The 18,513-nt window shown below is 34.5% G+C and overlaps 1 protein-coding gene across 2 annotated transcripts in view; it reads left to right on the forward strand.

Annotated features, from left to right (window-relative positions):
- Positions 1-18,513, forward strand: part of LRPPRC (leucine rich pentatricopeptide repeat containing) — an 86,807-nt gene that overhangs the window by 10,648 nt on the left and 57,646 nt on the right. Inside the window, exons 2-14 of one of the 2 annotated variants that reach the window (XM_023922757.2) lie at positions 139-344; positions 2,607-2,729; positions 3,417-3,538; positions 3,629-3,687; positions 4,235-4,321; positions 4,806-4,932; positions 5,957-6,101; positions 6,892-7,034; positions 7,300-7,405; positions 7,503-7,610; positions 13,837-13,955; positions 14,544-14,637; positions 17,775-17,844. In XM_023922757.2, the coding sequence (XP_023778525.2) occupies positions 139-344; positions 2,607-2,729; positions 3,417-3,538; positions 3,629-3,687; positions 4,235-4,321; positions 4,806-4,932; positions 5,957-6,101; positions 6,892-7,034; positions 7,300-7,405; positions 7,503-7,610; positions 13,837-13,955; positions 14,544-14,637; positions 17,775-17,844 (1,509 nt within the window). The remainder of the gene's footprint in view (positions 1-138; positions 345-2,606; positions 2,730-3,416; positions 3,539-3,628; positions 3,688-4,234; positions 4,322-4,805; positions 4,933-5,956; positions 6,102-6,891; positions 7,035-7,299; positions 7,406-7,502; positions 7,611-13,836; positions 13,956-14,543; positions 14,638-17,774; positions 17,845-18,513) is intronic. The other variant, XM_086878439.1, reaches the window with a different exon arrangement.

Here is an 18,513-nt window from a genome sequence, read left to right on the forward strand (position 1 = left end):
TTTATTTTAAAATGGAGTGTTTTTGAGACTTAATCAGCAAGAAGTGCATTATTTTTCTGATATTGTGTGATTAGCCTAGATCCAAAATGACTCACAGAATTGTAATATTTATTTTATTTTTGTTTGTTTCTGTTCAAGCAGAAATATTGTGAACCAGATAAGGTTCCTTACACTTGCACCTCAAGAGGAAGGAAGTGTTAAAGAAGAACCCGTTTCAGAAGTTCAAACCAGACCCACCTGGCAGTTTGACTGGGCATTAAATAAAGTGGATAACACTATCAGAAAAACTGGCCGCATCCCTAAAACTCTTTTACTAAGAATCTTCCAGGAAATAAGCAAAGCAGGTAAGTTGCTTCCAATTAAAACAAAATAAAGCTAAATTTCAGGCTGGTGTTTAACCAGGAAATGAGTTCATCAAGCCAAGGAAATTGAGTGTTCTGATCTGTATTTTGTCTTTGAGTGTTTGATCTGCTGCATATGTTGATGGTGAGGCTTTAAATGCTTTATTTTGCTTTGAATGCTCATGTTAGCATTTTCAAGGGGTTTTTTTTTGTTTTTAAGAATTTATAAGTCTTATAAAAATGTACTTTTAAGGTATGTTATATTGTCTTGTTTTTTGTCAGTTTTTAATCTGGTAATGCACTTTCCTCGTGTAATTGTACTGTGCTTTCTGAGCAGGGATCATACCTGTCTCCTTTCCACAGTATATTTTTAAACTGTCTGTAATGAACCATGCTGCCTTTAAGATGTTATTTGTTTTAAAATGGAACTACAAGAGGGAAACGTGGAAGTGATCCACAAGTTTCCACGTTTCCAGGTAGTTGTGATTATTCATGATGAGAAAGCTTTATTTTTTTCTTTTTTAATAAAATAAAACCAAATAGCTTAGGCATTGTCCATTCTAACAGATTTAATACCTCTTTGGCTAAAATATGCAAACTGCATTAGTATTTTGCAAACCAGCTGCCTCAGTTGATGGGGTTTGGTACCAGTTAGGATGAGTCAGTGGAGATACTTAAAGAATATACTTGCTCATTACTACTGCTGCTATTTATCAGTGGCAGCATGTATTGTTTTACTTAAGTTTTAAACTTGGCTGTGTGTTGCTCTGGACTGTAATGGCTTGTCTAGCTGGCATTGTGCTTTTAAAAGTTTTGCATTTTACTGTTTGAAGGCTGAACCTTCAAGTCATACTCTTTCTGTTGAATTTAGTTTTTTGGTTTTTTTTCCTTGGGACATCCTTTCTGATTCTGACTGCGTTGTTGTTTTTATGATGTAAATCTCTAAGTCATGAATCCAGGTTGGCAAGAATTTTGTGTCTCTAAACCTCTCTGCAAGTAGTTCTTCATGAACTTTGACTAATTCCAGAGTTTCCAAGTCATACTAACAAAAATCTTAATTGCTTACGGGGTATTCATTTGGCTTTATAATTGTATTTAAAAATAAAAGTGTAGAACCTCACAAATGATTTAACTAAGGTTAAAATTGCTATTAGAATAAATGGCAAATATTACCATATGAAAAATTTAGTCCCTGTTTATTAATTAATAAAGAAACTAGTTTAGTGAAAGTGTGGGAAGTCGGTGTTGATTTCTGCCTGTTTGTATTGTTTTTCCATTTCTAATTATAACAAAAAAATACCTGAAAAATGTGTTTGCAGTAGATCTTACTGTGCATCTTGCCATGCTCACACTGCCAGTAGTTTTTGATTTTCTTTTCCCTTTCAAGGTACTAGGTTACTGGTAGTTGCAGCACTGGCATTATGAAGCTGAAGATGTGTTGGCATTTTCATTTCATGAAATAATTGTGTGCAAGGTTTTAAAGACTGGTCAATTATGAGTTGATGATCACACTTGACAGCATGCTACTTTCTAAAGAAACTTGCATTTTTATTTGAAATTTCTGGGTTTGCATCTAAAGATGGGATAGAAAAAAAATTGTCTTCAGCTGATTGGGTCATCTATGATAGATTCTGCAGTTCTGCATTTGCCTCAGGAATAGTAGTGAAGTGGAAGAAAGAGATGAGTTTATAGTTAACTTTTTTGACATTCTGTGACTAGTACGGAAGTCAGAAAAGGCAGATAATCTTACAGTTGCCTTCACTATTCTCTAGATGTAAATATTCTCATTTGGTATGTATTAAGCATAGGCAGAACTGGAAATGGAAATTTACATGTGGAAATGTCTCTGACTGCCACTTCTGGAATTGTATTGAATTGGCATGAAATATTTTGACATTTTAGAAACTTACCAGAAAGTTATGTGCCTGTTAGGCACATAAAATGTCAGGATCTTGAGTTGGGAAGTTGAAAATATTAGATAATCCAAGTTTAGGAATTTTGTGTTGTCTTCTATCAATTTCTGCTCAGCTTAGCTCATTATTTTACTAAATGGCATGTTTCGTCTTGAATCTTTTTAGGGTAGTGCACAGTAGTGACATTGTTTAACCATTTGGGTATCCTGTTCATTTAAAATCTTCAGTCTTGGAGAAAATTCTGTTTTATAGAAAATGTTTAAATATTTCATTACGTCAGTTTCAAATCTTCTTTCTAATATTGAATGCATAATTATTTATGAAGAAATTTGTGGTTTTGTTCCACTTGCAGGATGTCCAGAGAGTAACCAGACCTTGCTTTTGTTACAAAGCTGTGGTGCTGTCTTACCAGAGGTATTGTCACCTGAAAGAACAGAACTGGCCCATATGATATGGGACAAGATGAAAGAGCTTGGTACGTTGGGTCTGTTAGTCCTTCCTGCAAGAAGAGCTCCGTGCTTTAGTTACTCTGTTTGTAATGAGAGACAATGTATTTTAATGGTGTTTAAATGTTAGGTTATAACAGGTTGTACTTAATACCGAACGAACAGTGGATTTTATTATTCAGGTGGGAGACCTGTTTCTAATTCTGGGGGTTATAGTGACATCTAGGGGTATTAATCTAAAATCTAAAGATATTTTTTCAAGATGCTTAAATTGGACTTTTGCTTGATTTTCATTATTGAATTTACTTTTATTTTAGATGTTACCTTTATATCTGGTAGGCTGCATATTCTTAGTGCTACCAGCTATTTTTTTATTTTAAATGAGTCATTTATTTATAGATAATACATAAGTGAGTGCTTTTTGATAGTAACATTGCTGAATCTGTAAAATAAATACAGCTGTAGAGACTGTGGTATAGCATGCACATGAGCATTTCTGTTACTGTGCTCTTGTTATGTTTTAGCCTTTTATAAATACGTGAGCTGTTAAAGAAATGTCTGATACTTTTTACAATACTTATTTACAAAGGTAAATAAAAGGAAGCTGTCTCCTAATTTCATACAAAGTAAAACTGACACTTAATTACCTGAGAAAGCTATAAAACTATGTTGAATTTAGAGAATATATGTTGACTGTGGTTGAAATATTTCTTCAGGTGCTGTATATGATACAAGCCATTACAATGCTTTGCTTAAAGTCTATCTTCAGAATGAGCACAAGTTTTCTCCAACAGAATTTTTGGCCAGGATGGAGGAAGCTAATGTGCAGCCCAATCGAGTAGGTACCCTTTTACAGGATCTTCCTTCTTAATAGTAGTCTCCATTTATTGAATGGAAATAATTAACTTCCCCTTTTTGTTTTCTGTAGGTGACATATCAAAGGTTGATTGCTGCTTATTGCAATGAGGGGGACATTGAAGGAGCAAGGTACTCTTTTGCATTTATGTTTAAAGAGATTTCCACAAAAACTGTTTCTCATGTATGACTGATGTTAGAACTGATTTCTGTGTAATTCATAGAAATTGAGCAAAGCAAAGAAGGGTTTTTTATATTTTAACCAAGCAATGAAGAGCAATTTCCTGGAGTCTGCTGAAACCTACACAAACAAAATAAAAATAAGTGATAGACCAGTGTGTTCAAATCAAGTTGTATTCACGTTGCTTAGAAAATAACTTGTTTTTGTCATTTCTAGAGCCATCATGAAAATGTGTGAGGTTATGAAGGCTTACTGCCTTCGTAAGAAAATGGCTTTTGAGAATAAAGTGGGCTAAGGAGCAAATAGTAATAATTCTGGTTGTTGTTACACAGTGTTTGCTGGGTATCTCTAACAATTTTAGCAAGGTTAAGCTGTAATATTGTGATTGAGGGACATCAGAAATAGGTAGAAGGAAAATAAAAAAATCCCCAAACCCAGCCCCACCTTAGTGTCTGCATGTTCCAAAGTGGCAAATACAAATTGTTTTATATTTTGCAGTAAGATTCTTGGATTTATGAAGAGCAAAGATCTCCCCATCAATGAGGCAGTATTCAGTAGCCTTGTGAAAGGACATGCAAGATCAGGGTAATGTTTAATACCTTTTATTCCTTTTGTTTACTGTTAGCTTTACTGAAATATAAAGTGATACTGTACAGAAAAAATTACATGTTGCAGAACAGCGTGATGGTTTTGAATAATAATGTGTAGAAGACTCTCGGCATTTATGAAGCAAAAAAGCTATTTAACAAAGGAAGTAGATTTTTTTTTTGGTGTCTGAAAATCTTGTATTTCAAGATAAATTACTGGACTTTAGTAGTGTTTGAGAGGATATCTGCTGCACTTAGTTCTGAACTTTATAATCTGTTAAAGTTGAAAGAGTATTTTAAGTAATACAGTTATTAAAAAGATTTTTCACCTTTCAGGATTTGCTTAGTTAAACTAAGTTTCCCTAAGCTTGTTGCAGTCTTTGTTTCCAATTCTAATTAATTTATTGAGGAAATTTATTGAGGAAGTTTCCATAAACATCATTATGATTAAATCTACTGAGGGTCTCTTTGAATTCTTTTAGAGATATGAAGAGTGCAGAAAACATCTTTTCAGTGATGAGGATGGCTGGTGTTGAACCAGGTCCAGACACCTATTTATCACTGCTGAATGTGTATGCTGAAAAGGGTGATGCTGATAGCATCAAAAAGGTATTGTAAATTTGAATTTCAATACGACTTGTTTGATCTTTTGTTCAATATAACTTTGGAATACTTTCTGTCCAGGCAGGAGGAATAAGAAAGGATTTTATAATTGGTTTCCTCCTACTTCAAAGTAATTAACAATTTTTTTTCATTGCAGTTGAATAGCTGGTTAACTGAAAGCAATATCATAATTTCTGAAAAATACTTCTCTTTTGATAGTGGCATTTCACTCTGGGATGATAGATTTGTCAGTGAACCATTTAATAATTGAGGGTTTTTTTAAAGATGATGCATGTGGGATATGTATGTAATTATTTATGAAATGAAAAGTAAACCTTGGTTCTGGTCCCGTTGATCAATCCATTGGCCATTGAAACCACAGGATCTTTCAGTAAAAAATGAATTTTTTTTTGAGATTTCATACTAACAACTTAGATATTTGTAACATGAGGCTTCCTTACAGCCCTTTGTGTAGCTGATTTTTTTCAAGTATTCTCTCTTTTTTTTTAAATCAAAGAAATACTCACAAAGCAATGAGAAAAGATCAAATCAATTTCCTTAAACTATATTGGGAGTTTAATCAGATGTAGAGGACCAAATGATGGAAGAGGGTATTGGAAACATAATTTTCTTCTGTGACTTAAACAAATACTCGTCAACCAATATTCTTCCAAACAGTGACAGAATGTTTGATTAGTCATTCTTCCCTTTACAGAGTAATTTCTTTTGAAAGTCATCTCACAATGAGAATACTACTGGTGTTTTCATATATCATTAGATATTAGGAAGAAACTATATATTATATCACTTTTAGGTGTCCTCTTTTCTTTTTTACAGTCTAAAGGTGTTTGAGTCCCTCTTAATACTTCTTGCACATTTTTTCTCTCTACCACGTTCCATTATATAAATATGTGGATTTTAAAAAATAAAAAACCCGTGTTTTTGTGTTTGTTTTGTTTTGATTTAAAAAGTATTCTGTTTTGAGTCACTTTGGAGTTGATTCAAGTTAAATTTTATTTTGGTTTTACAGACTCTAGAGCAGGTTGAGAAGACTGAAGGGTACTTTATGGACAGGATTTTGATGCAGGTGATTCTTAGTCTTGCCAAGGCTGGTTTTCCACAGCACATTGAGGATATTAAAGGACGCATAAAATTTGAAAGGGAATTAATTCCAGGTATGTCCTTGGTTCCTACAGCAGGGTAGAGAGAGAACACTTTTTTCCTTTTTTTCTTGTTTTGCTTTTTGGTTTTTGTTTTTTTGTTCTTTATCCAAAAGTACATAATTTTGTAGTTTTGTCTTGAATACTGAGGGAAAGGAATATTTTTGCCATTAGTTTGTGGAATAATTTGTGTATTTTAGATTGTATTTTATAAAATCAAAATATGAAACAGCTTTAATAATTTGCATACAAAATGAATATATCTTTTTAAAAAAAATCTAAAATTCATTAACCTTTCATGAGAAAGCAGCAAGTGTGGTGTCCTTTCTTCAGACACCACTGTTAAGATTCCTGTTGTGAGAGCTCTTCATGACTACCATAAAAAAGGGATACTAAATACGGAATATAGTTTTTTATTACCTAGCTTTAAAGTCACTTCTGGATCCCAGTGTATTTAATTTGATTGATAACTGTTAATTATACTTCATTTTTTTCTTTTTTTGACATGTCTAGGAATGAGCTTCTCTTTTGCTTATCCTTCTGTCATGCTGCAGTGGTGATACTTCTGTAATTTCTGGCCTAGTCTTCTTATGGAAAAAGCAAATTTCATTGATAAATATAAATAATTCTGGAAAAGGTAGTCTCAAATTTGGCTTGTTTAAAAATCTTAAAATCTTGTTTAAAAGTACATTAATGGTACTTGTAAAACATTTACTTTTCTAGCTTTCACTAATTATAGTAGCTTAAGGTGAAAAAGTTGTGTGCACTTTATTAAAATTGTTGCTCTCTGTTTTTCAATTGCTAGATGTAATGAACCTGTGTTTGACTCTGATAACTCATGGCTTTGAAGATATCAGCTTCAGTATTTTGAAGTCTTTAAGTCATTTATCACGTGAAGATATGGACCAAGGTAGCTTCTTCTTGCAACATTGTGTAAATAGAGATCTGGTAAGCAGAAAAGTAATACTTTTTTTCTTAATTTAGTAATAACTGTATATTTAGTTTAATGCAACTGTGAAGGTTGAAAATGGTGATTTGTTGCACAGTTCTTCAGGAGGAAAAGAATTTTATTATTTTGTATCAACTTGAATAGTAAATTGAAATTCACAAAGGAGTACTGTTTGGCTTCTGTAATTTTCTAAACATCAGAAGAATCTAACATTCTTAACAATTTGAGAAATGAAATGAAATTAATTTTTGAAATTGTTTGCAGCCTGTGAGCAAGCTGAAGCAATTCTGTAATGAATTAAAAGATGCGAAGATGCACTCGGCACCATTACCATTTATCTTGCGTTGTGCTTTGGAAGCAAACAAATCAGGTACCCTTTCTACTTAGTTATTTTATCTGTTCTCTTTAGAGTACTTGGTCACTATTTAATTATTTTGTGAATTTAATTATTTTGTAAATGTTTTCAGCTTTGGCCATTGATGTGATGAAGATGATGAAGGAGGAAGGCTTGCCACTCCGACCTCACTATTGTTGGCCACTGCTAGTTGCATACCAGAAACAGAATAATCTTAAAGGTGAGTTGTCTAATAAATGCTCCTGTGACATTATTGCAAACCTAGCACAGAAATCTTACTGCTATGAGATTCTTCAGACATTAAACAAAGCCCTTGCTATATTCTGTCCCTGTTTCCAACATTTTTTTGCTTCAGAAAGAGTTTATTTTAAAACCTACAGCTCTACAAATTTCAAGTCTCGCTTGACATAGAAAGATGAGTGTTTAGTTATCTTTTTAACTCTTCATGTTCTTTCTTCATTCCAGTGTTCTTTATGCTGCTCATTACTATTTACAGTTTACTCTTGAAGAAACTGCAATCCAAGTAAAGAATTTAAAAGTAAGGTTATGTTATAATAGCTCTCATGGACTGCAAACCCAGTCATTTATTCAAGCCAGCCTCTTATTATTTGCCTGATGAACTATACGTGAGTTTTGTTACAATCATAAAAACTGCAGGAGAACTTATATTGCTGAATGTGTGAGCCTGACCTGACAGCATACTGATTGAAGGACAAAAATGCTCAATCTTTGGGATTCTTAAGTAGGTTTAAGCATTTAGCATACTTTCCCCTGTTACACATGGGGATGTCTACAGGATATGAATAAGAATTGAACAAATATTAAATTTTAGAGTACAGTATCTAATTCTTTGGTTTGCGTTATTGGTAATTCAGAAAGAATGGTATTGTAAAAAGATGCTTTTAACAGAAGTACTTCCCCCTTGGGGAAACAAAAAACTGTCTTTTTCATCTTATCTCACAGTATAATGTGCTTTAGAATGAGATGCAGAGTTGTTAGTGTGACACTGGGTGACAAACAAAATGCACAAACAAAAAAAAAGTGCTTTTAGCAGACTCTTCCATATCGCAATTTTATCTTAAATATACAGTCACATTCCAGTTTGGAAGAAGTGCTGAAACAAGTATTCCCTAATTGTTTCTGGCTATAAAAATGTCTCAAGTCTTTTTCAAAAAGCCTTTGTGAAAACAATATTCAGTTTTTATTAACTCCTTAGGCTCTGTTCTTGTTAGACTACTGCCCAAGTTTATCTTCTCCCAGGTTTTCAAATCCTTGAAAGTTCTGATATTTTAAAAGTCTAGCAGTGTTGTTTTAGTAGGGTCCTTTGTGACTTACTTGAAACATAGTGTTGCCAAAAATAAGTAAATGGAAATCAGTGTCATACTTCGGTGTGGATTCTGCGTACTGGAAAAAGCTGCTTTCTTTTACTCCATGAAAAATTTCACCTCACTAACACAATACTGAGAGATGCTGGAAGTATTTTTAGATTTAGACTTGGCTCCCAAAATTAAAGCAATATTTGAGTGTCTAGAGCAACCTAGGTTTTCAAACTTCTTTTGGACTTTATCAAGATCAGAAGTTGCCTTAGTTTGGACTCCCTACTGGAGAAATCAACTGTGCTTTTGGCAACTGTAGTTGCTGCTGGAAGTCATGTAAGCAAATTGAGAGAGAACTGATGAAGGATCCCTCAATTCCAGCATTTTTAGCCATTTTCCTAGAGCCTTTGTTTTTCTATCTGCAAAGGCATTGCATACACATACTTCTGTATGGCTGTAAGATAATGCTGTGAATTTGCAAACTCATCTTTGTAGCCTGCTGCTCACAATCCAAGTTTATTTTGTCAAGTGGAAACACTGTACACTTGCCTACACAAGTCAATGATTTTGCAGTTCATTAAATATATTAGGTAAGAATATACCTGCTCTGTTGCTTCTATAGTGGAGAACCTGCGTAACTATTCTTGCTGAATAGTGAGACAAGTTGTCTTCTTCCCTTATGTAAGCTTGCTTGCAATTCTTTCCAAGTTAATAATAAAAAAAATCAGTAAATTAGTTCCACTTACTAAATATTCAACCAATACACTTGAAGGAAGGTAGACGGGGGGGAAAAAAACCTCATTCACCCTGGAATTGTTTTATAGAAATAATAGAGCGAACAGTCATGTTGCAGTGAGAGCCTAAGAGTGGCAGCAGATAATAAATGAATAGAATGGTGCTTTCTAGGAGCAAAAAACAACATGAACAGGAGTATAGACGCAGTATCATCTCTCATACCAAAAGAACAGTAATTAATTTATCAACAAAGTAGTAATGCCCAGCCTAATATGTTTACTTTTGTGTCTTGGTATAGGCAAAGCTGGTAAAGGAAGAGAACTTTGAGGAAAAGCTATTAAAAATGTGATAGGATGTAGACTGGACTAAATAATCAGAATAAACAGAATAAAAGCAATAAGCTGTCTAGAACTGCAATGTACAGACTTCTGAATCTGTACGTATAGTGTGACCCAAACAATTAAATAACAAATAGCAGTGTTTAATTACATGTTTCTCTAATGTTTATTACAACAAAATCTGACACTGGATATCAAAGAAAATTCCATAATTTCTGTATTACGGAATTGTATTTGAAAGAAAAGTAGCAGTGAAGTGGTGGCTAGGAGGCATGAAACTAAATAAGGCCGTTTTTAAATAAACCTTAACCACTCTGAAATAGCAAACAGTTCTTTTCAGTCATTTTACACAGGCAAATAATTTCAGGTGGGGCATTTCCTTTATGTGCATCTGTTACATGAGTTGGTAAGTACTTATTTCCTTAGTATTTATTAGGCTTTTAGGAATGAAAAGTGCTTGGAGGGTTTAAAAGATCAATATGCAATGGATCTGTTATTGTCACTGAGAGTCATTGTGTATCAGATGATGCACTAAGACAAGGAGGGCGTAGTGTAAACAGAAATGTTCAATTTAGGCTTATTCCTGAATATTTTATAGCTTCCCTTTACCTGTGAATTATCATATTATTTTTAAAAACACTTTTTACAAGTGTGTATTTTCCTTTTGGGTTCTACTGTTGTTGAACTATTATAAACTATAATAGTATAAACTATTGTTACAGTACAAGGCCTGTGGCTAGTGAATGGTAATTCAGTTTCTACTTTGCAGAGTAAGAGTCTGGGTCCAGAGGGGAATAAGGGTGGTCATTTCACAAAGTTACTGCTTGAAATCCTGTTTTATAGACAGACTTTTCTGGCAAAGAACATTTGTAATTGGATCTGAAATTACCAGCACAGGAAAAAATAAATACTATGCTTTCCTGAATGTGACCTTACTTTTGTGATGCCTTGAGAGGCTGCCAAGAACAGAGGCTAGATAGTGTTGAAGTAATAAAGTAGGGATTTATTAAAAAGGTGTTCAAAGGATACACCTTGGGCAGTACAAGAAACAGACCAAAGCTCCATCCAAGGTGGATGACGGGACATGTGTTTTCACACTTTTATAAGTTCTGGTCCATTCACATATTGGGATTAATTGTCCAATTACAGTTTCAGGTTATGAAATCCCACCCTCCCAGATAGCTCTCCTCAGTTCACTGTTTTTTATACTTTTTGGGCCTGAAGCTGCAACGGTGTCCTTGATTCTCGGGCTGGAAAAGGATTGTTTTGTCTAATTAAACTGTGACGAGAACTTGCTGACACTTTATATGAAGTTCAGAGTTATATACTAATGCAGTACAGAATCTGGAAAATATGAAAGCTAAAACTTAAGGCATCATTTGAACTGAAGTTTAATTATTTATTTTTTTTCCCTCGGAAAACTGCTTAAAGCCAAATTTAATTCCCTTGCACATGTAGAATTGTACATAACTGCCTTAGAAATTCTTTCCATTCTCATGGGACTGCTTTAGGGAGCAGGCATGACTTAACTGTGAGAACCGTAGGAAATGAATGGTAGACTGAAATGCAAGCCTGACTTTTCAGCTTTTGAAAAGCTGCTCTACCACATAAATATTATGACCACCTCATAGTTTATCTCTCCTATATTTGTTCTTCAATGTATTGATTTGAGGTTGGAATCTGTTCTGTTCTGGTGTTTGAGTGCTGTTTCCAGTACTGACAACAAGAAGCTCTTTGGCTTTTGTTTTTTTTCCTATTTCTGTCTTCTTTCTACTCATTTATTTGATTTGGTATACTCAGATCCTGTGTAATTACATATGTCAGCCTAAGGTCTCAAAAAGCCTGATCTTGATCAAGCAGGGAGATGACCAAAAGACTTTACTTGGAGGTTTTAGTCATGCCCAGTCTTCTGGATCAGTGGTGGTCTCCATAGTGGGGTGTGCAGGGCAGTCCATTGGGTTGTGAGTGGGCTCTTAGCAAATAAATATTTTATCCTTTTTGCCTCTCTATTTTCGTGTGTTTGATAATGCCCACAGTATCTCAGTACAGTTCTGTACATGTGAATAATTTTGAAATCAATATGCAGGTATATTTGGGGCAGTCTTTTCAAAGAAGTTTGAAATGAGTGTCCTGCATGAACATGACTTCACTTTTCTACCTTTCTTTATGGGTCTGTTTTTTGGTTGGGAGAGAGAGGAGGTCAGTGCATTTTCCTCTGATGAGGATGAGAAGCAAAGAATTTATAAAAGTTCACATGCATTATGCTCACATCTTTTTAACTGAAATGGAAATGTTTCATTGCTTAGTATTGTGGAAGATGTTTATTTGACTATAAAGTAGTTCTGCTTTTGGTGAAGTAGAAGATGTATGCAAAACTATAGGACTCTGTTGGTTTCATTACTCTTCTGTCCCCCCAAAAATTGTACATCAGCCACCTTAAAAAAAAAAAAAAAAAAGCTGCCACACATTTTTAAGTTTGCATTTTTAGTTCCATTTTAAGATTTCTTTGGCTGTGCCATTACCTTGATGCAGTATGGTTGTGCTATCTGCCTCTTGCTGGTATGCTACTGTTCGGTTTCTCATACGTGCCCTTTCCTGCTCAGGAAATACGCCCTAGTCTGGCTGCTAGAGAGTGGGAATGCTTAACAAGCTTCTTTTCTGCACTCTTCTGCATACAGCCTTGAGCTCAAACCTCCTGAGTGCACCACACCTTATTCACTATGGGATCTAGTTCTTGGTCTTCAAACTACTTCTTAGTGTTACAGTTATTTTTGAAGAGGTTTCAGCATAAGGGGAAGTAATATATTTTCTGGGATGTCGGAAACATGAAATAGAAACTAGCTGTCAACATCCGAAAGGTATGAAGAAGAATTTAGTGTAATGAATTCTTTATTCATATTTTTGCAGATTCTGGGCCAAAATCAGAGTTTTGTTTAAGGCAAACTCGAACAGATGATGCGACTTTAATCTAGTGTGACTTGCCTGCATGTATTTTCAAGTGCTCAAAGGGAATTCACATTTGATTATTTGCACCATAGTGCACTGCATAAAATATTCATGGAAGTGTCACTTTTCCATAGGTGGCACTCCAGGGCAAAGACAGGGACTTTGGACATTTTTAAAGTAATAACTATGAAATGCAAGTTGAAAAAAACATATGCTGTTTGGTACTGGTGTCCTGCAGCAACTGACAAATCATTTTTAGACCAGCAAAAAATGATTGTACCTGTATTGGTTTTGACAGGGGTTCAGAGTTTGGTAGCTAAGGTTACTGTAAGAAGTTTCTGCAAATCAGAAGAGTGTGAGCAATTAAAAAGAATGACATATACTCTAGAACTACACTCTAGTTGTTGGACTATTAATATTTGGAATCTGGTGTCTTCAGATGTGACCCTACAGAAGTGTTACACAGTCTAGTTTTGTGACATGATGTGAACTGTTTAAAAGCTACCATGTAGCTTCACTGGGCTTGGGAGACTCCAGCCTTTTTCTGAATTTCCAGTTTGAAGCCAATGTGTTGTAATCAACCAGTTTGATTACAAGCATCTTACTACTTTTAAACAAGTCCAGAGAAAAGTCCTGAACTCTAATGCTAGTCAGGGTTGGATACTGGGAACAAAACTAAGGATGTATGATGCGTTGAAGAATCTATTTGCATCCTGAGTTTATGCACTTTACATCAAATTTCAGATTTGTTTTTTATGCACAATAATGTGGACGTTTTTATATGTAGCTCTACAAGATGTTCTGCAAACATGACTAACTCATATATTTGCTGTGTTAGAAAATAAGTTTGTATAATAGCAATTACCAAACCAAACTTTCATGGTTTTCATAGTACGTCACAGAATATGAAGTTTTGTAAATCTATTTTAAGTTTCACAGTTAAGCATTCTATTAATACCTAAAATAGAATTGCAGGATTTTTCATGGCAATTTCAAGGAGGGAAATTGAGGAGACAATTTATTTTTTTGTAAAGCAACATTTATTTTTGTATGTTGATTTTCAAGTTTTCATTTTTCTGAATGCTTAGCCTAATTAATTTTGCCTTGATAGGTATCTTTGAGGTCCTCAAAGAGATGCACAAACTGGGGGTGGACCTTGATGCAGAAACATATACGGACTATGTTTTTAAAAACTTTGCTGATACTGAAACTGCCCGTGCCCAGCTGAAGGTGAGTTTACATGTAAAATTTGTAAAAATGACTATTACAATGTGTCTTATGTTCTCTGTGAGGGCTTTAGATCCCAGAAGTGCTCCAAAAATGAACTTGGTATAATGAAGCCTGTTCAGAATATTTAGAGTATTTTTCAAACAGTTGTTGCACTGATGATTTATCCTGCCTTCTTCCTGCTACTTTTCTTCTTCAGAGCTAACCAAAGTATTTTGCTCCAGACCTAGTAGCTTTTTTGTTTCCTGAACTGGAAAAGTAAATGAATGGGTAATGCCCTTTTTCTTTTACTGGGGACTGGAAGTACTACAATTGTTTCTGGTGAATAGCTTTTTTTTACTCGCTAAAGAATTGAGAATTGGAGGCCAAGTTTAAGTGTCCCAGTCTCTGCCCTTCATAACTTTGTCTCTTGCAGTTGATTGCAAAACAAAAAATTTTTGATCAGTAGCAACTCATTTGGATGCCATATAGAGTTCTGTAGAGCACCTTCTGCGTTCTCAACACTTACCTTTGAGAAGGAAGTGTTTAAAAATACGAAGTATCAGAAGGTCTTCTCTGTGGAAGTTCCGTGGTTGATTGCTTTTTCTCTAGGAAAATGGCTGCCTGGTTGAAAGTGTTGGGTTCTATGTGGCAGAACTAAGAAGCGAAGCACTACAGGGGAGACTGGATAAAGTTCTTTCTATATGTGAGTATTTTTCATGTTGCTTCTTACTGTGTACTTGGTGATAGTGTGGATTGGTTGTAGGCTAAGAGATTTACTTGTATTAATACGTTAAGTTTCAACATACGTGGGGAACTTGAGCAAAGTGCTTATCATGTGAGGTCTTCTATGATGACTTGTCAGATTGAAACTACCAATTCTGAACCATGAATTGTACTTTAATTCTTCTTTGGTATTGAACCTGGGCATAAGATTTACATACAAGTTATTTGCAAATAACAGCTTTACTGTGATTGTGACAGGAATGTGACATTCTTGTACTTAGGAAGCTTAAGCAAAGTGTTTTTTACAAGGCCTCTGAGGTGGTTGGTGCTGGGATTGCCTTTGCAGCATCAATGACTCTAGAAAGTGACTCTGAAGTACTACAGAGTTACTCATGAAAGAACCAACTTTAAAGATCTGATGGTCACTGACATTAACCTGGGGGTGTTCTGCTGATTGCTTGGTCATGGAAGCTGTGTAAAAATGTGATTCGTTAATTAGGCATTGAATTGTACCATGTTTAAGGGTTTTCTCCAAAGACTGTTTTGATGCTCAGTGCTTGCAAATGTTAATTCGTGTCATTGACTGAATGTATGGGATGGGATAATTTGCTTGGTTAAGTAGAAATATGTGTTTCTCTTCAAAATATAAATAAATAGTTTATATTACTAGGATACTGAGATATTAATAAAATACCTAAAGGTATTTAGGCTAAATCTGGTACAGAAAAATCTCTTTTTAAGCAGCAATTTTATTTGTCCAAGGCTCAGGGAAAAGCTTAAGCAGTTGCTTGCTGCAGTTGTCATTAACAGTTTTATTTAACAAATACAGATATAAGTAGTCTATAAACCATGACTCTGGGAAGCTGTTGTGTTGCAGATGAGAAAATTGAGTACTTACTAATCAGTGATTTTATTTTGGTATTTGAAAGTTAGCAATTAGTGAATCTTCAAGATTCACCTTACAATTTACCAGTATTTTGTTTGGTTTGGTTTTATTGGGAAAAAAAAAAAAAAAAAAGTAGTACCTATTTTCTATTACTTTTATTAACAATGAAATCTCTTCTGGATGTGAAATAGTTTGGGTGGGTTTTTTTCTCTGTGAAAATGTAGGCCCCTCCATTCATTCTGTTTAACTGAAACAGGCTGGTTTTTATGTGTTGTAAGACACAAATACATGTATGCCTGGTATATGGTAAATGTATATATCAAAAGTATGACACAAGTACATAGAGTTAAGTTGGATTCTGTCTTACTGTCACAAAATTAGTATCACATAGTATATTACTTAGCCATTGTCTGTGAGTTGAATTTAAATCTTGTAGTGGTATTTCTGTTTACAAAGACCAGGGTTAATAATTCATGGAGACATATCAAATTTCTTTGAACTTGAGCTTTAAAGGAAGCTGCTCCGTAAATAGTTTACCAAGCTGAAATGAATGCTAGTAAATCTAATTAGCACCTATGTGATGATAAGGCACAGATATTAAACAGCTGACTTTTTTTTTTCTTTTTGACTTGTCTCCTTTTTCAGTATTACAAAGAGGGGAAAATAGATGCAGTATGGAAAATAGTTTGAGATTGTCTCATCAGTGTAGTCAGAGGAGGCAAAGGTTGGTTATTAATGCTGGCTGCTATCTAGGTGTATTGATTCAGCTTCTCATGCCTTATAATGTATAGATTTCTGCTACTGACAAGATGAAAACTCTGAAGCATCAGCTGAGGAATCTGGGCACATAAGGCAGTGTACATGAGAGCCGCTTTTTCCCTTTATCATGCCGTTCCATTCCACTTCATTGTCAGCCCCTTGATTTTCTCAGACTTGTTTGTTGCTAAGGAAACCAGGTTGCCGATTGTCAGCAGCAGCTGAGCATACTAAGATGCTTTTCTGCTCGTCTTTTTATGAGCAAAAAGTTTAATATACTGCTGGAGGAGAATTTGTATTGAGGGTGTCTTGAAGCCAACTTTACCTGAGGTTTTCAAACAAAAAGAAATGTTTCAGCATTTAAAACCAGAGTCAGAATAAGGAAGTGCTCTTAGCATGTTCTTACCTTTGACTTCCCAGGTTCGTTTAGAGTTGGTGTTTTTATTTTGGTTATCTTCTATCATATTGCAGCCCTTGCTGAAAGGGCCCTGTGCAGTCAGGTTTTTACAGCAGTTAATTCCATTGTGATGCGGAAGTGAGATGATGATAACTTCATACAGGACATAAATGCACCCACTGCTGTGTTTCTTTTCTTTGCTGGTCTACGATGCTGGAATGAGAGACAGCAAGAATACCGGAGGAAGGTAGAATGCTATGGAATATTTAGTCAAGTAATGATCTAAAGATAAGGACATGAAGCACAATTGTAAATGACCTCTCAGTGACATCTAATTTTAAGTGATTTTGCACTTTCCTTCATGTTAAAATGCTATTGTATGTAACAACATATAATACTGTATATTTGTCTCTTTTTTTCCCCTTAGATTTAATTTAATTCAGTAGATAGCACTTTAGATGGTGTTACTTTTTCTTTCTTGTCAGGGAATTTATACTAGCAGAAGCAAACACTTAAGAAAATGTTGGACCATTGATTTTTGCATAGATTTTTCAATTTTTATTTTTATTATTATTTAAAAAAATAAAAGGCAAAAATTTAAAACCTATTTTAAGGTAGGTGCTCAGTCTGAAACAATTAGCAAACCATTTGCCTTCAGTGGATCTTTTTTTGTTTCAGCACTAATATCTCAGGTTTTCTTGGTCAGTATTGTTTTAGGTTTGTTTTGCTTTTTGGAATTGGTCTTGTACTTTCTTACAGATAAAGACTCTTTATGCAATTAAAAGTTTGTGTAAAAAGCTAATTTATTAATTATTGACATTAAAGGCAATGTAGAGGGAAAACTTCTCACTCTCTGAATATTTGATTGCTTTTGAAATGGATGCGATTTAGAGCTGATAAAACCAGGACTCTTTCAAACACTTTGATTTTTAAATCTTGGTTTATAAATGTTTGTCAGCATTTAGTAAACTATCAGAACAGTTTTTCAAGTGATGGTCTATTTACGTGATCTGCTGAGTTGTTGCTGTTCAGAGATTTTTTGACAATGACTATTGAGAAATATTGCTTTCATTTATAGTGTCTTCAGCAAACACACCTGCTATCGATTGGCGTCTGTTTAGAAGCAGCCTCATTTTGGGTTTTAAAAGGTAAGGTCAATATAGGAATACTTTTTTTTTTTCCTATGTAACAAAGTTCCCTCTCTTTTTTTTGTCTTGTTGAGCACAAGACAAAAGTCCAGTCTTTTGCCCCCAATGTCCATGTTTTAGAAGTAGCATTCCAAGTATCCAGTAGGAGATACTGTTGTTCCTCCCTGCTTTCCTCATTTTCCTTGCCTCTGCTGTATATAAGCATACATTTGAAACATTATATATAGTAGATGAAAAACAATTTCATTATTCTTTGTTCTGTGCTATTTGCCAGTATATAAACATAGGGTAGTAAACATTTGAGGTTTATCTTTATTCACCTTTTTTTTTTAATAAACAGTTATGCTACTGTAAAATTTCCCCTAAAGATTATCACTATTAACTAGTAAAGTAATAGGGTGCTTGATGAAGATGAAATACCAATAGGAGCCTGGTATATTCTGCTACATCTGCTAACTTTCTTTGCCCTCTGGGTTAATATGGCTCCTGAACACTCACATGTAACACCTAGTTCTGACCTACGTTGTCAAGACTTTGTATTCACAGTCATATGGTCCTATTCTGCAAGGAAGGTTCCTTATGAATTTGCAAGACTGTCTTAAGCTTATGCAAGTATATGTGAATTAGCAAGCACTTCTATAATGCACTGCTTGCCCCACTCAAACGTTT

The sequence above is a fragment of the Cyanistes caeruleus genome, chromosome 2 (assembly GCF_971803275.1).
Source record: "Cyanistes caeruleus chromosome 2, bCyaCae1.hap1.1, whole genome shotgun sequence".
Taxonomy (NCBI): domain Eukaryota; kingdom Metazoa; phylum Chordata; class Aves; order Passeriformes; family Paridae; genus Cyanistes; species Cyanistes caeruleus.